Source organism: Cnephaeus nilssonii (assembly GCF_951640355.1).
Source record: "Cnephaeus nilssonii genome assembly, chromosome: 2".
NCBI classification, from domain to species: domain Eukaryota; kingdom Metazoa; phylum Chordata; class Mammalia; order Chiroptera; family Vespertilionidae; genus Cnephaeus; species Cnephaeus nilssonii.
In genome coordinates, this window is record NC_137073.1 from 90,972,325 (window position 1) to 90,995,267 (window position 22,943).

At 42.6% G+C, this 22,943-nt stretch overlaps 1 protein-coding gene across 5 annotated transcripts in view; it reads left to right on the forward strand.

Moving 5' to 3' along the window:
• Nucleotides 1-18,126, forward strand: part of DROSHA (drosha ribonuclease III) — a 103,403-nt gene extending 85,277 nt beyond the window's left edge. For all 5 annotated transcript variants that reach the window (XM_079779751.1, XM_079779750.1, XM_079779752.1 and 2 more), the window contains 6 exons: nt 8,434-8,575; nt 9,954-10,036; nt 10,128-10,231; nt 12,650-12,742; nt 13,540-13,586; nt 17,867-18,126. In XM_079779751.1, the coding sequence (XP_079635877.1) occupies nt 8,434-8,575; nt 9,954-10,036; nt 10,128-10,231; nt 12,650-12,742; nt 13,540-13,586; nt 17,867-17,997 (600 nt within the window). In that variant the 3' untranslated portion in view covers nt 17,998-18,126. The remainder of the gene's footprint in view (nt 1-8,433; nt 8,576-9,953; nt 10,037-10,127; nt 10,232-12,649; nt 12,743-13,539; nt 13,587-17,866) is intronic.
• The last annotated feature ends 4,817 nt before the right edge of the window (nt 18,127-22,943 follow it).

Below are 22,943 nucleotides of genomic sequence, written 5' to 3' on the forward strand. Positions count from 1 at the left end.
AAGTTATATAAATACAAGGGAGAACCATCTTAAATGTTATAAAGAGGCATAGGTAAGCTGATAGCTTGTGCTCTTAACGAAAAGATTTTAAGTTGTGTGCAGTTCTGAGTAGTGTGATGAAATCTTGTGCCGTTCCACTCTTGCCCAGTATGTGAATCATTGCAAGCATATCATATATGCAGCCCGCCTGCGTGAGTTTGATATGCCAGCGTATTCCTGCTGTGTATGCTACCTGTCCGTTAGTCTCTTAGTAGATGGACTGTGATGATGTTGCAGTGCTTGTGTTCAAGTTACTCTTACTTTACTTAATAATGGCCCCAGAGCTGGCAACTTGGAAATGCCAAAGAGAAGCCATAAAGTGCTTCCTTTAAGTGGGAAGGTGAGTAGAGAACAGTAAGATATTTTGAGAGAGGGAAAGAGAAAGAGAGAGAGAGAGAGAGAGAGAGAGAGAGAGAGAGAGAACACTTTCATATAATTTTTATTACAGTATATTGTTATAATTTTTCTATTTTATTATTAGTTGTTGTTAGTCTCTTACTATGCGTACTTTATAAATTCAACTTCATATAGGAAAACTTAGTATATGTATGTTTTGGTATTTTTGCAGTTTGAGGCATCCACTGGGGATCTTGGAAAGTATCCCCCTTGGGAAAGGAGGCTTGCAGTAGTAGTGCACTGTAATGCAGTTTGTTAGTGCACACTCTCCTTTTTTATTATGCTTGAAGCAAATAACAAGTCTTTTGTACTTTGCATTTCTACAAATTTTATGCATGTTTTGCTTTGAATAGAATTGGATCTTATCTCTGCAACCGTGAAACCTGGAAATAGTTTATATGAGACACAAATATTAAAATTAGAGAGAATATGGTGATTTGCTATGTTTAAATGTGATTTTTCTCAGCAGAATTTCTAAGCCCAACAAAATACGGTCCTTTCACTCAGTCAGTCGATGAATATTTATTATTTTGTTTCGACCATATCCCTTGAATCATTATATGGGAAATACACAGTACTGTTATTTTAAATTTAATTTAAAAGGAACAGTTTGATTACCAAAGTTAACTGCTTTTGGATGGAAAAGAAATCGTTTTCCTCTTGAATTAATATTAAAACCTTAAGAACATATAAGCATATATTACAAATAAACTAGTGTCTAGAATCTTGCTTTGTGTTAGGTAATCAATAAATGCTCCTTCAGTATATTTCATTAGGGAATAGACTTTGTAGCTGTCAGAATATCTGGTTGGTATGAGAAATGGCCAAACCAAACCAAATGGCTTGAAGTAGTAATTCATTTTATGGCCATATAGAGGCCACTGTTGAAAATGTGTGACTTAAGTATACACATTCACCCCTGTATTCACACAAAGTTATTTATGAACTCTAGGATTTTGTGGAGGTGGGATGTTGTAGATCAGTAAGTTTACTGCTTCCCATCTTAGTCACTGTATAAACACCTCCATACCCCTACCCCAGCATTGAACAGATGATGAAGCCAAAACTCAGAAAGTTGTTCTGCCCAAGGTCTGGATAAAAATAAAACCAGGACTGTGATAGAAACTCCAGTTTTGTATTCTTTCCAAAATCATTTCAGTACCATAACTGTAGTTTTATCCAAAATGTGTTCATCAGCCTTGCTATCTTAAAATGACTGTTTTTGGATAGCTTATTAGAAAGATGTTAACAAATGGCAAAACTATTATATGACTAGAGGCCCGGTGCATGAAAATTCATGCACTGGAGGGGAGGGTCCCTCAGCCCAGCCTACCCTCTCTCACAGTCTGGAGCCCTCAGGGGCAGGAGGCAACCTGGCGATCAGGGGAAGGCGACACCCCCATCACACCTGCTGCTGCCACCGTTGTCAGCGCAAGCCTCGGCCGGCCCTGGTTACCTGAGCATTGGGCTGCCCTGGGTAGCTGGGCAGCTGACATCCGAGGCTTGCCTGCCCCTTGGGCCGGCCCTGGGCGGCTGGGGGGCTGAGGGCGGGTCCGGCCGCACCGCTCACCTACCACCCCCCTGGCGGGGATGAAAGGACTGGGGGACTCCGGCGGGGCTGAGGGGACTGGGTGCCACCATCTTGTGGCTATGAGCACTGCCATCTTTGTGACGGCATGGCAGTCAATTTGCATATTCCCACTTCATTAGATAGGATAGTTTTTATTAACTACTAGAGGCCCAGTGCACAAAAATTCATGCACTGTGGGGGGGTGTCTCTCAGCCCAGCCTGCCCCCTCTCACAGTCCCCTCAGGGGATGTCCTACTGATGGTGGGGAGCAGGCCTAAGGCGCAGTCTGGCCTTCCTCTGCGGGAGGCAACCGGCCGATCAGGGGAAGGTGACGCCCCCATCACGCCTCTGCTGCTGCCACTGCCAGCCGCCGCAGCTGCCTGAGCCTGGGCCCTCACAGCCACCGCAGCTTGCCTGAGCCTTGGCCCTGCCCTCCCAGCGGCAGCTGCCATCTGCAGCGTGCCTGAGCCTCGGGTCCTCTCAGCGGCAGCCCCCATCCGCGACCTGCCTGAGCCTCGGGCAGCCGCTGCGGCTTTGTCTGGAAGGACATTTGGAAGAACATCTGGAAGACCTCCACTCTAATTAGCATTTTTCCCTTTTATTAGTATAGATATTCACAGAAAGCATTGGTAAAAGTCAGTAGGACCAACAGATCTGCTGGCAAAACAAAGATGATCTGTCATCAGTTAAACACATATTTCAACAGATACTAACTCTCAGTGGTGAGAGTGCTTGCTTCCTCCCTCCTGGAAACACCGCCTCGCATTGGCTTCTGTCACGCTGCCCTTTCGGGGTTTCCTCTCACCTCCTTAGCTACCCTTCCTTAGCCTGTTCTGCCTGCAGCCTGTTCTGCTTCAGTCCCATCAGATGTCAGTTCTGACGGGACTTATGGATTCAGGGGCGCTTTCCCCGGTGGCCCCAGTCGAAACCCCACGTGCTTTTCCTTCCTGGCGCTTGTTTCAGTTTGCCTATCCCACTAACCTGCAAGTTCTGCGAGAGCATGTTTTTATTTACTACTGTATGCCCAGCAGTGCCTGACATATGCAAAGACATAAGTGACAGAGAGTTTTTCAGGCAGCTCAGTCATATGAAGAAGGAAGTGAAAATGACACTGGAAGGAAGTGGCCGCTGTTTCATGTTTCAGGAAAGAAGCTGAAAACTTATTTATGAATGTCTAAAGGTTAAAATTAATTAAAAATTGTGGGGGATTATTTGTTACAGTTGAATTTGTTGGAGGGTGATGGCAAATTACTCATTATTGTGATTAAAGAACACACAGCCAGTAATTCGCACTGAGAGGCATTAGTTAGCTTTGAGCCATTGCCTTGCACACTGGTTTTACGGTGAATAAGGACAGCTGAGCAAATGAAATCATGGTTTTCAGGTTTTGAATACTGATGGGGGAAAACATAGTGTTTTACAAGTTAAAGTCAAAGCGCCTCATGGGGAAGGAACGTGGGCTTATGTAATTGTTCTAGGATGACCGAATTTGATTGGAATGTAGAAGGAAGTGGTTCTAATTCAGAGACTGAAGTTTTTGTGTTTTTGGGGTAGAACTTACACAGTAGACTAGAGTAAGGGTAAGTATAGTAAGAGGGACACAAAGAGCATTTACTCAGACCTAAATGCCTGTCTTCCCACATTTTCAGGTTTTAACTTTGCAAGGTTTAATTCTTTCATTCTTTTCTCTTAACCTTTACTATAAGATACTGAGCTAAAAATAGTTGCTAACCCCATGCCTACCGTGGTGGTGTGCACTAGCAAGATGAACTTGCAGAATTTTTTCTTTTTAGTGGAATAATTTGGGAGAATGAGAAAGCAAGGATTACAAATAAAAAGTTTGAAAACCGGTGATCTAATCCCCTCCTGCCTCCTCCAGAGCACTAAGCATAAATCATTCAGACAAACGGTACCCTATCCACAAGATCTCCTTGAGAGGATAGAGTCCACAGCCTCCTGGGTGAAAATTTCTGTCACTGGTATAATTTGCCTTCTGCATCCTGCCTGCTCGCATTTGTGTACCTTTTCTTTAGTTACCACGGGAAATGAGGAGCATCTGGCGACACTCTTGGTGTAATAGACCTGTGCGGCACATCCCTGTCACTTCTAATGATACATTCTGCTTTCACCCCATGCTCTTGTATTAAAGTCCTCCAAATAGTAATCACAGTCTACTTATTTCACACTAGGTGGCCCTCTGGTAGCTCGTGTCCCACAGCTGTGGGTTCCTCTTTAGCATCAAGAATGGAGAGAGTGGTTGAAGGAGGAATGCCAATATGTTTTTTTATTTGTTTTAAACCAATAAACCTTTTCCTCATTAAAATTTAAGTTTAAACTAATTATAAAAGACTGCTGTGCTGAGATAATAGAAAACATCCTGAATTCTCAGAAACAGAGTTTGAGATTTGGGATATTTATTTGGGTCCCTGCCAGTGCATCAGGAACTCAGCAGTTTTTTTCTCAGCTTTACAGAGAGCCCGGACTACAGCTTTCTTCACATTTTCTGGTGATTTAAAATAAAAATAATTGGGGGGGGGGGCAGTTGGTTAAAAAGGAAGACAGCTCAGCATTTGGTAAAATGGAGAGCTTTGGAGACAGTGAGTGGAGAGGTATACAGAACATTCTGCATTGAAGACAAATTCACAAGAATTCCTACAACTTCCTATAACCTTTTTTCTATAACCAGAGAGGAAGCATATCTTACCTAGTGATGATGCTATTATGGATAACAGTGGCAGCGAACATTGCTGGGTGTTTATTATGTGCTGGTCATTGTACTTGGATTGTATATTCATTCCCTCGAATTCTCATTACCACCCCACGTGGCAGGTGCTACTTCCCCCGTTATATAGATGCAGAAACCGAGCCTTAGAGAGAGGGGGAACTTACACAAGGTCACTTAGCCAGGCCCAGGCAGCCTGGTGTCAAGTCTTCTACTTTTTACTACATATCTAACTGGAGCCGATGTTTGCAAAATAGTCTTGATAGCTATCTCATGCCCAATTGGGTGCTTAATATTTGTTTTCTAGACTTCTACTAAAAAGTAAAAAACAGATATTTATAGCATCAACATCTGCAGGCTTTCTAACCTCATGTCTTGCCCCCTTCATATTCACCCACCAAAATCATCTCTCTGAAATAAAAAAAAGCCTTTGCCAGAGCTGTTCCCTCTTCCTGGAAAACCCTTCCCCACTGTCGCGTCCATCCAGGCTGCTGTAACCAAGTACCACAGACTGGGTGGCTTATGAACAGTAGTTGGTTGCTCACAGTTCTGGAGGCTGGAAGTCCGAGGTCTCACTACCAGCATGAGGTGAGGGCCCTCTCCCGAGAGCAGACTTTCGTTGTACACTAACATGGTGGAAGGGGCTAGAGAGCTCTCTGGGGCTTCTTTTAGAAGGGCATTAATCCCATTCATGAGGCCTGCACCCTCGTGACCCAATCACCTCCTAAAGGCCCCAATACCATCATCTTTAGGGGTTAGGATTTCAACATATGCATTTTGGGGGGACACAAAGATTCAGACCACAGCACCCACTCTCCTGGCAGACTCATTCTTTTTCAGTTCTGACTCAATATTAGTCAGAATCCAACTACATGAAAAAAAATTTAAATGCATATGTTCAGGTTACATCCCCAGAAATTCTAATTCCTTGGTTCTTGGAAGAGGTCTGAGCACCATATCTCAAAAGTACCTGATGTAGCAGTCAGTGAGCCTCTGAAACATTTGTACTGGGCAGGTCCTCCAGGGGCGGGTGCAGTCACCGCAGCTTCCACAGTGTGTCGCAGTGTCCAGTCTGTGTGTTGATTCCGGCAGAGGTTAGCAGCCCCCAGAGGGCAGGGGTGTACATAGCCTAGCCTCGACCTCCACACAGCACGCTGCGCTGCCATGACCTCTGGTGGTGGTCTGCCTTGCGGTCCCCTTGACCCCACTGGTTGGCAAGCAGCACGGTTCATTAGGAAGCAGAGTGCAGCAAAGGCCAAGGGTGCAAGTTGTCATTTAAAGAATTGCCATTGGGACTTTTTGTGTAGGTAAAGAGTGGGGTCTTACCTCTTTTCAGCTCATCTAAATTTGCACTGACTCTAAAAATATGGGTGACTTACACCTTCCTTCCCCCCCCCCCCCCCCCCCCTCACTGACTTAGACTTAGTTCAGGCTCTGAGTCTTGACAAAAGATCTCACTTTCAGCTGGCCATCCAGCTGCTTTGAGACCTGTCAGGGTGTATTTTAAATGAAACCCGAGCATTCCTGTATCATCTTCACTGCTTTCTTCCCCGCAGACAGTGTTGCTGCACAGCACTGGGTGGGCCCTACATTAGCAGGTGGCTGTGGAGGCCCAGTGATCGGTGATATGCGGTGGCTCATGTGTGCATCAGGCTTGTTGATTCTGAGGCATGGAATCTCCCTACTGCAGCCTAAATAAGATTTTTCTCCTCTCACTAAACTCACATACTGAGAGAGAACCCGACTTGCTCAGCATAGCCATATTTTCAAAATAGCCCTCCTACTCCCCCAGGGCCTCTGCTTGGAGAGCCCCGCCCCTGCCAGTAGAAATCCAAACCAAAACGATGTCTCCCTTCCGGCTCAATTATTCTGTAATTACAAGATATTGGGCTGGTGGACTCTCCTATTAATGTTAGGTGCTAGGCCTTTTTAATTTTGAGCTTCTCCGTGGATATTAGTTTTAATGAAACACTATATTGAAGAAAAGAGTTGGGAGAAATAGGAGGAGGAAGGGAGCAAATACAAGCAAAGAATAATAGTCTGTAACTCAACAGCAAGCATGGCTTATGAAGATCAAGTTGTAATTCTGCTTCATGAATCATTGTCAGACAAATTAAGAACATATTGTTTCTTATTTATCTATTGTCAAGGATGCAATCTCAAGCATTGAGAATAAATCCAGATTTTCATAAGCTTAGTTGACACGATGGAGCCACAGAGCATAAAACTTGCATCTAATAAAGTGGGATGTGGAGCGGCGGGGGTATGATATAAAACCAGTCCCGCTCGCAGCTGCTTCCTGCTCGCTCCTTGGCCCTGGTGTCAACTATGTTTCTAAACAGCGAGGAATTGTAGCAGACTAAGAATTTGTTATATCTGCCGAAACCGGTTTGGCTCAGTGAATAGAGCGTCGGTCTGTGGACTGAAAGGTCCCAGGTTCGATTCCAGTCAAGGGCATGTACATTGGTTGCGGGCACATCCCCGGTAGGGGGTGTGCAGGAGGCAGCTGGTCGATGTTTCTCTCTCATCGATGTTTCTAGCTCTCTATCCCTCTCCCTTCCTCTCTGTAAAAAATCAATAAAATATATTTAAAAAAAAAAAGAATTTGTTATATCTGTTGTTAGAAAAGTCCTAGTTGTTGATACATTATTCCCCCAAATCTGAGAGATTGGGGACACTTATTTTCAGATTTGTTGGGTGAGTTCCCATCTTTGTACCTAGCCCTGCTGCCATGTGTCTCCCTCCCCTCTCCCCCTAGTATGTGTGGTTAGTGAGTGTTAAATTCCCAAACCAGGCATGCTTTATGAGCACCTCTTCCATGGGTTGGTTGCGTAATTTTCACGCACTGCTTCGTGTTACTACTTGGATAGTAATAGAGGACTCTAGTTCACTGAAATTCCTAGTAGAAATTTTTGTTTTGAGTTCCTGAAGTTAAAATATGAAAATTGTAATTTCACCTGATTACAGATATAGGGTCTCAGTTTGAAAAACAGTAACTTAGGATATGTAGTAGTAATCGTTAAAATAATAAAAGTAAAAATGTAGTAAATAATTTAAATATTTTAAATAGTACTTACTAAAACATCACTTCCCCAAATACTGTAATATCAAAATTAGCATCAGTGCTGCGAAACTTGAAGCTTACTTTAGACTTTTTAAAAATACTCCTTTAAAACTAATGCTCCATGTTAGAAAGCAAGTGTAGTTTGCTGGGTGGGAGGCAGATTGTATTACTTGATTGCAAAGGACCACAGGGAACTTGTTTGGGGTGATGGAACCATAGAAGGTTGTCAAAACTCATCTGACTGTACTTAAATGGTGAATTTTATTGTATGTAAATTATACTTCAGTAAAGTTGATTTTAAACCATTTTAATGCTCCTTCATTTAATAGCATTACACTTAATGGAAGCTATGACCTTTAAAATAGTACAGTATCCCCAGCAACACTGGCCACTGCAACTAAACAACCACATGAGCTATTTAAATGTCAGTCGGGTAAAGTCCTGGAGTAGAGGGAGCTATTAGGGAGAAGTTCGAAGTGTATGGAGTTTGTCACTGCTGCTGGGGGCGGGGGCGGGAGGGGGGGCGCTGAAGGCTTAGTCACTTCCCCTGTCAGTCTCAGGTTGCTTGGTCTTAACACCAAGAGCAAGAGAGACATCAGAAGTGAAACGGTTTCTAAATGCACCTCCGTTCCTTTTGGCCAGTTGCTGCGAAGCTCTCTGGTGAATAACAGGACTCAAGCCAAGGTGGCGGAGGAGCTGGGCATGCAGGAGTACGCCATCACCAACGACAAGACCAAGAGGCCCGTGGCCCTGAGGACCAAGACGCTGGCAGACCTTTTGGAATGTGAGTCCCACAGCATGAAGGTGTTTGAACCTGCAAATTCAGTCGAAATCAAAAGGACCAACATTCATCTTCCTTTTTCTCATTATTATTATGTTCTGACTAAAGACACCTCTTTCCTATTTTCATTTGTATTTATGCTTTCCTCCAAAGCTTATTTGAAGGAGGATAATTTGAAATTAAGACATTTGAATAATGCATTTTATGTTCAGTCTGTGTTCAGTGGTGTACCCTGCACCCCCCTCCACATCCCTCCAGCCTAATGCTCAGCCACTATATCCCTGTGGGAAACAGTAACAGAATATGAAGATTGTAATAGTGGATCAGATTTTTTTTGCCACCCAGCAGCCTTTATATAAGGGCATAGAAGGAAAAAAGATAATTTACTCACTAAATAATAAAACTAATAACCATTGTTTTGAATGAGCTCAAAGCTCTATGGACAAGTGTCATATTTTACACTTCCTGATATGGTCTTTTGGCATTATGAATAATCCTGTTATAGCTAACAAAAGGATTATATACATAACTTACTGTTTCTGATAATACTTAAAAATAAGTGGGCCATCCCCTGGGCCTTGCAACTTTTTAATGTTAGTGTGTTTTTAACAATTGGAATTATATACAGATATTAAAGTCTACTATTCAAAAGCTACTCATTTACAAAGTGTAAAAGCAGTCTGACTAAGGAACCTGAAAAAACTTGTTTTTCAATTAAAATAAAGTAACTTAAAGATTAAAATTATTAAACAATTAAATTTAGAGAACATTCCCACTGGCTTTTTTTTTTTTTTTTTAAGCTCAATGAAAGTTATTTTTATTCTTTTAAAAACTCGCCATTTGTTTACTTGGTTAAGGTAACTTTTAATGAAATTATCTTTGAGATCTCCATTTGTTAATGGAAAGTTAGATATATTGTTATAGTCATTAAACCCAGTATTATATTTCTCTGTGCTTCAGCAGATTGAATCTATAAATTGTCTCATTTCTGTTCCTGAAATGTAGCTCAGACCCTTGTAAATGGGCGACCTCCTCAAGATTGGTGTTGAGAATGGCAGGCCCCAAGGATGTGCTCATTCTGGTGTCATATCTGATCTTCAAGTTTTATTTGATGTTATAACACAGTTGTGTTTCCAGATGTCATTCTTCCCTTGCTGTACAATAGCATTTAGTCTATCATCTTAACTAACATAATTTAGCCCTTAGCCAAACTTAGTTTGGTCTTTGTACTCCATGACTTTGCATCTTAATCACACATCTATATTGTTGCTTCTGATATTAGTGATAAAGAGTTGTTGTTTAAAGAAAGATTAAATGGTAATTTTATCTTCCTGGTAGATGGCAGTGCATTGTATTTATTTTTAAATGTTCTCTTTTTCAGCATTTATTGCAGCACTGTACATTGACAAGGATTTGGAATATGTTCATACTTTCATGAATGTTTGTTTCTTTCCACGATTAAAAGTAAGCTCGTATAAAATTTAAATTGGTTGTGTGCATTACGCATGGTGATCTCAGAACCCATTACTAAATGCTCTTTGGGGACTTACTACAGGAGTTCATTTTGAATCAGGATTGGAATGACCCCAAATCCCAGCTTCAGCAGTGTTGTCTGACACTTAGGACGGAAGGAAAAGAACCAGACATTCCTCTGTACAAGTGAGTACTCGCGGCCCACAGTCCATCAGATCAGGGAGCTTAGAGATGATGTTCTGGTTGCGTGGAGGGAAAACTAGTCACTGTGGATGATCATAATCAGGACCCCAGATTGAGACTTCTTAACTGACTCGGCCCAACACTGAAACTCTTTGGGCCTCTCAGTCTTACAGCTCGAAGTAAGTGGGTCACATTTGATTATCTAAGCTTTTCCCATCTCTATAATGGTGTTAGAACTACTCCCTGTGAGGAAGATATACTAAGGTTAGGAGACTGAGATAAGAGCAATTCATATGTTATATACATTTTTACATCTTTCTTAAAAATATACACACACACACACACACACATATTATTGATTTCAGAGAGGAAGGGAGAGGAAGAGATAGAAACATCATTGATTTGCTGCTGCCTCCTGCATGACCCCTATTGGGGATTGAACCTGCGACCCGGGAATGTGCCCGACCAGGAATCAAACCATGACCTGGTTCATAGGTCAGTGGTCAACCACTGAGCAATGCAGGCTGGCTGTCTTCTTATTATTTGTAACCTCTGCTGTGTGTCTGGATTGGAAGATTGTGTCTGCCTAATTAGTAACAGGACTTGAGTGTCCCTGTCCACCACCTTGCAGCCTGTCGGCCTCTCCCTGTGGCCTGACAGATTCGCTCTCTCAGGCCGTCACTATAAGAAGCGGGCAGTTCTCACTGCTGCTGTTATTAAAATATTTGAAACTTTTCTTCTCAGAATGTGTATCAAAAGCAGCCATGTACTTTAGAATATCTTTAGTGACAAATCTTTATTCTTTGAGTGATAACCAGAAATTCAATAGGAATGCGGGGCACTCACTATACACATAACCCCAGCTTTGATGAAAACAGCAGGTTTGACTCAGAAGCTGAGTAATTATCTTGAGGCGCTCACACGTTGATTCAGAAGGTGGTTTCAAAGAGGAATTACAAAAAGGAAGAATTATCCAAATAGGTGGGGTGCCTCCCAAAGCGTTACCTGGATGTGCGCTTTTGAGGGTATAAAAATCCAGTCCCAGTACTGGTTTACCGCTAGTCTGTACACACAAGGTTGCGGGCACACACACACACACACACACACACACACACACACACACACACGTGTGATTATTCCATAGGGAATAGAAGTCCCCTTGCCTCAAACCTTTTCCAACTTCTGAAAACTCAAGAAAAAACCCCGAGTGGCAGCAGGGAATTTTAAATCCTTTTATATGTTGTTATTTAACAGCCACAACACAATAGAGGCTTTCTCCCTAAAAGAAAAATTGAGTCCATGAGAAATTTGTGTCACCCCACAGCAAGCTACTATATACATTGTCCCCAGAAACTGTCACTGCTAAACCATGTTTCCTTCATTGGAGGAAAAAACTCCTAGTGTTTAGAAATAGTACTTTCATATGTGCCTAATAAGCATAATGAATATCCCAACTGTATTACATGAAAGGCTCCAAGTCTTTCCTCATCAAAGTGATAATTAAAGTTGAAGAAACAAACCGGGGAGGATAAACTTCTCGTGGCGCAGGCATGATTACTGTAATAAGCGCTACCTTACAGCGGCCGCGTGCTTTCATCCCACGGAGATGTAAACCCACAGGAAATGACAGCTCCCTTCTTATAAATCCCCAATGAAAGCCCACGGTGAGCTTGTCCCTCATCGAGATGGAGGGCTTGTTTTACATAGTTTTTCCAAGATTAACGAGTCCGTTCCATTTTCTTTTGTTGGCTACTTTTAATTTCCTTTCCCACGAAGTTATCAGTTTCTCCGCATTTGAGATCTGCACCACGTCATTAAAATGCAGAGTACCTGGAGTTTTGTTTTCCGGCACTTGTGTGCTCAGCATTATAGCATGCTTCTGAAATGATCTCGGATTTTTCAGAAATTAAATACATTTTCTGATCTTCCAGATAGGATAAGAGACATCAGGAAGAGTCCATAAAGGATGTGAAACCATTCAGACGTGGCTCGAGGTGTATTACCCAGATACTTATTGTTTTCAGCTGTGCTGAGCACTGAAAAACAATGAACAGACCAATATGGTTCCCTTTTCACTGAGGAAAGTTTATTTTATGATACTTGGAATATGCAGGCTTCGACATTGCTTAAAACTATTTTACGCCTCACTGTTAGCCTTCAGATACTATTTGTAATTTATACCATTTATACTTTGGGGGGGGCGGAATGTATACAAATCCGTGTTAGAATTTTTAAAATTTCCTATTTCAAAAGCTCTCTGTATTTGTCAGGCTTAGCAAATACAAAATTTACTCCTTTAATTTTCTTATTTTTCCTTCCTCTGTCTAAGCAATAAGTACATGTTTTTCTTGGCGTTACATATTAGCAATAACAACTAAATAACACTTTCCCATAATTGATCTTCTTCCCTTTCCCTCTCAGGACTCTGCAAACGGTGGGGCCATCCCACGCTAGAACCTACACGGTGGCTGTTTACTTCAAGGGAGAAAGAATAGGCTGTGGGAAGGGACCAAGGTAGGAGAAGCTGCTTTTAATCTCTTCACATGAGAAGTCCCTGCTTGGCGTTTTCAAACTCTGCAGTCTGTCTTGTTTAGAGCATAGAATGTTCGAGGGTAATAAAGTGAATCTCAAGGATTAATGTCCCCACCAAGCCCAGCCCCCCAAACTTGAACATCTGCCTTGGATGTGGGAAATGCCATTGCCGAAGGGGCTTTGGCTACCTTGAGAAAACCACATTACCTGGTGCACAGGTAAGGGCTGTCCTGTTTTAATTGCCCAACAGAGAACCCCACATTGCTGCAAGCACTTTAAGAAATGTCCCGTGTGACGTCATTAGGCATTTGATCTCTTAGTGCCACTCGAGCTTTGTGGAAATGCTAATGTCTTCCGGTGAAAAGAATTTTGTGTATTATCACCTTTCTTTGAACCCTCTAATCTATGTGTTAAACTGAGAAGTGATTAGAAGTCTGTCTGTACCTATATTTTTTACTCTTTGCCTCTTTAAGCTTTACACTGAGGATATTCAAATTTAAGTAGGAAATACTTCAAATGTAATATAAATGGAAGGCATTTTATTGCAGTATTAAAAGTGTGGAACGAGTAACTTAAACAGGCTTGAGCAAATAAATGACATTTCTGCATGCCCTTGTGTATATTCTTATCTGCAGTTCAGTATGTGACAGTGGAAGTAATCAGATAAATTTTATGTGCCAAACATGAAAATCAGCCTGAAATAATGTGTAGCCATACCATTTGTTTTTTAAAAAAACTCTGTAAATTAAAGTGTACCTTACCTATATTTGATTTAACAGTATCCAGCAAGCGGAAATGGGAGCAGCAATGGATGCACTTGAAAAATGTAAGCCTATCTCTTTTTCTATAATTATATGTTCATAATGTAATGAGTGTTTTATGGGAGGGAAATGGGAAAATAGAAAAATGGTAAGTTCTGATAAAATGTGATCTTCTTTTCTTCATAATTAGTCTTCCCAGAGAGTGCAGTAGAATGTGAGATATGTATAAATGGGCTTATAATTTTGTAAAAGTGTCCCTGAATGCTTTTTGATGTTCACTTTCCTTTATTGCATAGAGTCACACTCTCAACCCAGGTAACCCATGTGAACAACCTAATGTATTTCTTTCCATAGATTTCTAAAACTTACACATGCAAAGGTTTTTTCCTTTTAGTTTTTGGCCATTGTTTTATGGAAATGGGATATCTACATACTTATGTGCATCGTTCTTTTCTTGCTCATTTTGGGCAGCCTTGCGGGGCATAGTGGCTTCGGTTTGCATTAATAGTTCATGCTGTAAATGTGCCGTAGTTTATTCAGGTTTTCTTTATTTGATTATTGGTGGACACTTTGTTGCTGGTTTTTCATCACTGTCAACAGTAAATATGTATATACTCGTGCTTTTACTAGTAGTTCTGTGGGAGAGATTCCCGGAGTGGGTGGCTGGATTGAAGAAACTTCAATTACATAATTGGCCATGTAGGGAACTGCATAGTCTTTTGTAAATTGAAGGTCTAAGTGCAAGAAATTTTTCTTCTGAGGTGTATTGTGCTGCACAGCAGAACCTGTGGCAAAACATGACAAAGCTATTCGATTATGTTTCAAGTTTGATTATGTTTCAAGTACCAGCCGAAGTTGGGAGAGAGCAGAGTGCAGGAAGCTGACAGTGAAGAGGCCCAGATTCTCTGCCGTGGGGGATTCCAGGAAGGGCAGGGGGCCAGCAGCGTGGGAACCCAGCAGACCACAGCTCCCTAGGCAGCGGGAGCGGGGAGGAGGCAGTGGGGTGGAAGCTGTGTTACCTTGTCCAGCGACCATGGGATCTTCACTGAGAGTTTCAGTTGACTGGTGGGGAACTTTTACATCTATTATATATAATGCACAATCATGTATTGAAATACAAGTGAGGTTCCGTTTTCCACAACAAGATTAAGTGCTTCCCAGCCGTTGAAGCACTTCACTCCTACCAGTGTGTGTGGGGCAGTCTCAGAATAGGCTTTTCCTCCAGCACTGTTTTATCACTGAAAGCTAACAAAAAACTCTTAAGAATAACCTGTAACAGTCTTATCCTGGAAAAGGGGTGTACAGTTGTGAGTACGCGCAACAGAGTTTCTTCTTGTATTATTATTTATTAATTACTATATCACTTTCCATACAAACAACTGTAAAACTACTGTTGCCCCACCCTGTGTTTTTCTAAGGCTAATAATATGGGAAAATGCTTATAGTAGAACTAGAGGCCCGGTGCATGAAATTCGTGCACGAAATTTGTGCACAGAGGTGGGGTGTCCCTCAGCCCAGCCTGTACCCTCTCCAATCTGGGACCCCTCAAGGGATGTCTAAACGGGCAGTCGGATATCCCTTTCACAATCCAGGATTGCTGGCTCCCAACTGCTTGCCTGCCTGCCTTCCTGATTGCCCCTAACCACTTCTGCCTGCCAGCCTGATCACTCCCTAACCACTCCACTGCCAGCCTGATTGATGCCTAACTGCTCCCCTGCCAGCCTGTTTGCCCCCAACTTCCCTCCTCTGCTGGCCTGATCACCCCTAACTGCCCTCCCCTGCAGGGTTGATCGCCTCCATCTGCCCTCCCTTGCAGTCCTGGTCCCTCTCAACTGCCCTCCCTTGCAGGCCTGGTGCCTCCCAACTGCCCTCCCCTGCTGGCCATCTTGTGGTGGCCATCTTGTGTCCACATGGGGGCAGGATCTTTGACCACATGGGGGCAGCCATATTGTGTGTTGGAGTGATGGTCAATCTGCATATTACTCTTTTATTAGATAGGATAGAGGCCTGGTGCATGGGTGGGGGCCAGCTGGTTTGCCCTGAAGGGTGTCCCAGATCAGGAAGGGGGTTCCCTTGGGGCATGGGGCGGCCTGAGCAAGGGGCCTGTGGTGGTTTGCAGGCCAGCCACACCCCCTGGTGACCCAAGTGGAGGCCCTGGTATCTGGAATTTATTTACCTTCTACAATTGAAACTTTGTACCCTGGAGCGGAGCCAAGCCTCCTGCTCACTCCGTGGCTGTGGCTGGCAGCCATTTCTGTTGGGGTTAATTCACCTTCTATAATTGAAACTTTGTAGCCTGGAGTGGAGGCCTAGGCCAGCCAGGGCAGGTGGAAAGCTTGGCTTCCTCTGTTGCCGGAGGCAACCCTGGCCTGCTCTCTCCAGCTCTATGGCTGCCGCCATTTCTGTTTGGATTTGTTTACCTTCTATAATTGAAACTTTGTAGCTTGAGTGGAGGCTTAGGCCTGCAAGGGCAGGCGGAAAGCTTGGCTTTCTCCGTTGCCTGGGAAACCTTGCTCTCTGTGGCTATAGCCATCTTGGTTGGGTTTATTTGCATATCTGCTCCTGATTGGCTGGTGGATGTGGCTTGTGGGTGTAGCGGAGTTAGGGTCAATTTGCATATTACTCTTTTATTAGGTAGGATAAGTGGAAACCAGTGTATCCATAAAACGTACGTACACTGTACTCTCGCAGTGGAAGGGAGGAAGGGGGCATGCGTTTACGTGTTTGTGTGTCAGTGTAACAAATACACACTTTTACAGTGTGCATGTATGTGTGTGGTATAACCGGACTTCATAGGAAAAGGGCCATAAGGACATATTCTAAAAGCTTATCAGTGATTAGATCTAAGTAGGAGGATTTTGTTTTAACTATGGATTAAGTTTTACAATAGAAGTTACTGAGGAAGTAGAAACTTGCTCCACAGCTGACTTTTTGGGATTTGAATTATATCTTTAAAAATACTTATAATACTTGAAACCTGTTTTATAGAACACAAAAAGAATCAGTTAAAAAATAAATAAATAAAGACACCTATGAAATGCCAGAAACTATATCATCCAAAAAAAAAAAATCAGTTTAGTATCATTTGGGATATAGGATTTTATTACTGTTTTATTTCTAAAATACGGATGCCATTGTGTTCCTTTTTTGTTTAAAATCAATCACTGACTCTCAGATAGTCAAGATCTCGACTGATTGACCACCTGCCTTTCAGGTGCTTTTCCTGCCACTCTGTCCCTGTCCCTTCTCTGATCTGGGGAGAGGATGGGATGCTGTGTAAAAGGGGGGGACTTAGGAATATGGTATATACTTATTCCTAATATGGTATACACTTTTATTATGCTTCAACTGTAACAGAAACAAAAATGCTTCCCCCAGGCATGCTCCCAGACCTCTGATTCTTCATACTTTATATGTGAAGTAGTACCTCTTGTGTCTCACAGTCCCTCACCGGCTGGGCAGGACAGCGCCCTCTTTCCCGAGTGACTGGATAGCTGTTTGGCTCTCATCACGCTTGCCTCCTTTGTGATGTTTGTTGTTGAAGTGTGTGTTTGTTGACTAAGAGTGTAAAGTGACTATTTCTCATTCCATACTTGATTTCTTACCTGTTGCTGCACTCGCCACAGACCACAAATGAATTGTAAGATTTTAAAATCTTAATCAGGATTTCGACTGTGTCAGCACCCTTGCAAGGGGTCAGATATCAACCTAAATCTGGCTTCAGCTCTGCCCCTGAGCGTTGTGTCTCCTTTCACGTATAAAAGTGCTTTCCTTGAGTTGCTGTTGCTGATGCAGCTCTGGGCTTCTCATGGTGAACTTGACAAATAGAATGACCAGAAATAGCGACTTAGAATGTAGCCTCCCTTTGCCCATCTGATCTTTTCTTGCTCCTTTCAGAAACTTTAATTCTTGGTAAATAATGGTGTGATGATATCATTATTTGTTTGACGTTTTTGCCTTGAGCTTTGCGAAAATAAAAACTCCATTTTGCTATATCCTTTACTCTCTTCCTGAAAATCACTGCTTGCTAAGAGAACTGTGCTAAGACGCCCACCCAGAGTCATTCTGACGCCGCATGTCTGTGTTTTAACATTGCTGTATGTCTCCGCACTTTTTATACTCCAGTTTACATCAGACATTGTGATCTAGAATCGGGGATGCTGATCCAGACCTCCATGTATTTCTGAATAATAAATGAATAGGGGAAGAAAATGAACATTTTTTTTCTTGCCTTACAAAAGACAGCTGTCTATATTTCATATGAATATGTGTTTGTATGTGTATGTGTTTAGTTTGCACTAGTGGCTATCCTTTATTAAGTATAAAATATATCTCCTCGTGTCAGATAACTTTCCCCAGATGGCCCATCAGAAGCGGTTCATTGAACGGAAATACAGACAAGAGTTAAAAGAAATGAGGTGGGAAAGAGAACATCAAGAGAAAGAGCCAGATGAGACCGAAGACATAAAGAAATAAAGGAGGACACGGACATTGTGGCGTATTTACTTGCTTAATAACTGTGACTGTTGCCCATTGAGATGTACCCCAGTTTTCCTACAGACAATGAATGAAGTGTGCGGTTGAAATAAAACCCAGTCAAATCACCATTGTTGTTTTACTGGTTTTATATTCTGTTTTTAGCTTGGTAGTCTTTATTACCAGGTATTTGATTTCTTTTTAATGGAAAACTTCACTTTAGCAGATATGCATATTCCCTTTTATTTTTTTCTTTAAACAACAAAATTTTAAAAAGTTTGTTCTATGTGGAATAGATCCTGTTTTTCTATCTCTGAGATTATTACCCGAGACTTTCAGCTGACAAGTGAAAAATTCACTTTACCAAATATTTGGATTATTCTCTACTAACATGTATACTTTTTAAAATCTCTGGATTATTAACTAGATTTTTTAGCTTGCATGTGGATGTTTATCAAGTTCTCAGCTGCAAATATAGAACTTAACCTTCTCTAAGCAGTGAATCCTTTGTAGATGGAATCTCTTGAATGTTTAACTGGCTAACGGGAGAGGGAAAGACATATTTGAGTCAAATATATTCTTGAATCATTAGAATAGGGACGACGAAATCATGATTCTAAGCCATGATTCTAAGAAGTTTATAGATGGACTTCAGGGAAGTTTCAGAACCTCCTGAAATTTTCTGTATGTGTTTGGGTTTGGGGACGGGGTGGGGAGCTGGAAGAGAGGGTTCATGGCTCTCATCGGTTCAAAGTGGTCCCTGCAACAAAGGGTTAACATATTAAAAGACATGACATTTTTAAAAAATGTTATTTTATACTGAAATCACTGGTTTCTTATTAATAAAGGCAAAACTTTCTTTTGAATGTGTTTTCATTCATTATTTTAGCAAATATATAGTGAGTTTCTACTATGTTTCAGGCACTGTTCTAGGCTCTGGGGCTACAACAGCAGTGAACAAAATGCACACACACACATCAGAGGGAAGCGTGAGAGAGGACCTCGCTAGGGTTTTTAATTTGTTAATCGTAACAATGTAAGATGGTGTCTGTAAGAAAAGGTTGCCCTGCCCACCTCCTCCCCACAGACAGCAGTACTGGCAGGGAGAGAAGGCTGGGTTCATCAGGTGTTCCTGAAAATGTATGAGCAAAAGCTAAAGAGCAAGGGAAAACGTGGCTTCCTTTTAAGCACTTGCACTCGTCCTGCACGTGCATCAAAATAATGCCAAAGCCAACGTACAGTTCCCAACTTTTTCTTGGACTCTGGCATTTCCTCTCTTGAGTATTCTGGCCCCTTTAGGGTTCTCTCTCCATATTATTGTCTCTTGAAACCTGAAGAAGTTAAGTCCACAAGACATTGGAGTCTCTGATACAAATCTAATAAACGCCATCAGCGCAGATTAGCCCTGCTGGCTCTATAGAGTAATTGTGAGGCCAGCAACCAGCTCTGTACCTGGCCTCATGGACAACTCAGCAGGCCCCCGTGACCGCAGTTTCTACCCTGCCTCCTGCCCAACCCAACCCAGTCCTCTCACCTTCCAGTTCGGATCACGAGAAGTGCCAGTGAGAGTGTAAGATCATACATTAATTCACCTGTGTTAAGTGCTGTTACTGTAGAGGCTGGAGGTCTCTTTGGGGAGACGTTAAGTGATGGGGCATCTATAGACAAAGGGCCTCTAAGTGGGACTGGGAGGGGGAGGAGGAGTAGGAGTGGGCCAGACAGGGAAGGCTTCAGAGTATTTAGTATTTGAGATAACTGGACTTTGAAGATGAGAGGGAGCTTGTAAGATAGGGGAGGACATTTCCTCCCAAGGGAGCAACAGGATTAGATGGAAGACTATGGCTTAGGAGCCTGTTGTGTTATTCCATGGGAAATGTGAAGGCCTGAATCAAGGCATTGGGCTCGGGAGAGCTGGGGTAGGACAGATTTGAAAGATGCATAGGAAGTGGAACCTACAGATCATGGAGCAGGGCAAGGTATTGCAATCTGGCACTGTTGATAATTTGGGCCCAATCATGCTTTGTTGGGGCAGGAGGGACTGTCCCGTGCAGGTAGGATGCCTCGTTGCATTCCTGGCCTCTAACCACTAACCCAGTAGCATCCCTTCCCCCACTTGTGACAACTGGAAGTACCTCCAGATACTGCCAGATGTCCTCTGGGGGCAAAATCACCCCTGGTTGAGAATCCCTAGTTTAGGACAGCTGTTAAAATATAACAGTCATGAAATAAAGCAAATACTTATGAGTTAGGGGTTTGGAGTACGTCCTAAGGTTTATTTGTATTTGTAGCATGGAAGATGAAGCATCCTTGTCCTCAAGGAGCTTACTGTTCAGAAGAGGAAGTACTTATATTCATCCATAAAGTGCCACATGAAGGAACAGAGAGGGGATGACTCATTCTTAAGGAAGGGTGGGGGTCAGAGGAGGTCCAACCTTGAGAACTGATGTCAGTGCCTTGTTGACTCTGTTCCTCATGACAAAAAGCCTTTCTTCAGGTCAGACATACGAATGTATTTTTTAACCACAATATCATTATGACACCTAGCAAAATTATCAAAAACTCCTTAATTTATAATAATCAGTCTTCAAATGGACTGCTGGTTTGTCCAAGTAATGATGCATATATTACCTGTGGTTTTTATGTCTTTTAAGTCTCTTTATATATAGAACATTTCTCCACCCCTCCCTCTTTTCCTAATTAGTTAAAGAAACCCAGTCATCTGTGCCCTAGATTTCCCACATTCTAGATGTGATGCATTGCTTTTTTTGTGGCATCCTTCACTTTTTCCTCTGTATTAGATCTGAAGACTTGATTTTAGGTTTAGGGTCACAATTTGTGGCAAATGTATATTTCAGGGTTTCTCCTCCTCCCCAGCAATTTCATCAGTGCCAGTCCTCACGTTCATTCGGATGGCTGTGATGGTTAATTGTGCATGCCATCTTGGCTAGGCAAGCGATGCTGTTTTAAGTAGCTACTAGGTTTGTGGTCATTCATTAAGCAGCAATAGAAAACATACATTCACATTCTTTTTTTAAACAATTGCTTCATGTTACTATCCTGTTTAAAATATTCCATGAGTTCCCCATTGCCTGTAGGATAAAGCCCAAATTCCTTATCACAGCGTGAAATTCCCTCATGACCAGCATCCACTCTTCTGCTGGCACCACCCCCTCATACCACACTCCACTGTACAGAACAGGTTGCAGATATTTAAACACATTCTGCTTTTTCTCAGCAGAGGACTTTGCCTTGCCTGAAATAGGCCACCTCCTTGCTAATGATCTCTTACTCATGTTGGGCCTCAGCTCAGGAATGAGCTCCTGCAAGCCTTTCCTTGGACTTAAATTTGGGTTAGATGTACATTCTTGGGCTCTTTCCCTAATCACATTGTCTCACTGTATTATTACTATCTCTCCACTCACCCATCTTCCCCAACTAGACCACAAGCCCCGGCAGGCAGGACCATCCCTAGTCCACTTCCGCACCATGGGCTCTCCTTCACTGCTGGCTGAATTACAAACAAACAGACTGCTCTTTGCCATCCTTCCACAAGCCTCAACGACCTTAAAGCAGAACGACTTGCTCTAAGCTACCTTCCTGCAGGAATTCTCAGGCAACAGTGCAGAGAATGACCCACTGGAGGCCAGAGCATCCATACCCTCTCTGGTCTGCACTTGGACTTTGTCAAGAACAGGTGCTAGAACAGGACAGCACGAGCCAGCAGGAAGCAGAGGAGCTCATCCTCTCATGTCCTCCTGGAAGCTGTGGCTCTTAAGTCTTTCTGAGGTGGAGTTGGGAGCTCACATAAATGGATGAGCAGACAATAGCTCCAGGAGCTTCATTCTAGATGATGAGACAGAGCCACAGTAGCCGGAGAGGAGGCTTGGTCCTCAGTGACATCACCAATGGTCAGCTTGGGACAGGCTTTAGTCACGTGACCCCATAATCTTCAGCAGCAACTCCCTCTCCAGTATTTGCTATGGACAAATGGTCTTTATTCAATTTCATTGTATTACATAAACACGGTTCCGAGTTGCCACCTCCAACTAGATTGTGCTTCTATTTAGAAATTTGGGAGTTGCTGCTAGCAAATGAGGACAGAACGCTCCGTCTTCTCACAAGACTGCCCCAACTAGATTCTTCTCACAAGACTGCCCCAACTAGATTCGTTGCCTTGCATGGCCAGTGGCCCCAGAGACACCCCCCATTGACCTCTGCTAATACCCCAGTGATGACAGCACAGCTGTCCCATCTCACATAGAGTTACTTCTGAATGTGTTCTTTCATATCTGCTGGAATATTGGTCAGGTTAAGAAAGAAGTTTTATTTATTTATTTATTTTAAAATATATTTTATTGATTTTTTACAGAGAGGAAGGGAGAGGGATAGAGAGTTAGAAGCATTGATGAGAGAGAAACATCGATCAGCTGCCTCCCGCACACCCCCCACTGGGGATGTGCCCGCAACCAAGGTAGATGCCCTTGACCAGAATCGAACCTGGGACCCTTCAGTCTGCAGGCTGACGCTCTATCCACTGAGCCAAACCGGTCAGGGCAAGAAAGAAGTTTTAAATGAAGCTTAAGAAGAGAAGAAAAAAAAAAGCGTAGCCAGCTAATCGTTTGTATGCTGACTATTAGCCCATCACGATTGGAAACTCTCAGATAAAACAACTCCTAATGAAAATGCAGCAAGGCCCTTCACTGTAGTGATTCTAAAGCTCACCTCTATTATTATAATAATAGGGGTCTCAAATGGAGCTGTTGAGAACAGTGGCTGCCCCTGACTAGAATTCAACCAGAAAGATCAAGAGAGAGCCCTAATTGCCTTTCTTCTCAGATCAAACAATTGACTTAATTCTCCAGGCCTACACACCGCAATGTGTTTGAGGAGATTCAAATAGGTTACTATGGAGGATTAAGGTTTTCTCGGCAGATTATACTTTTATG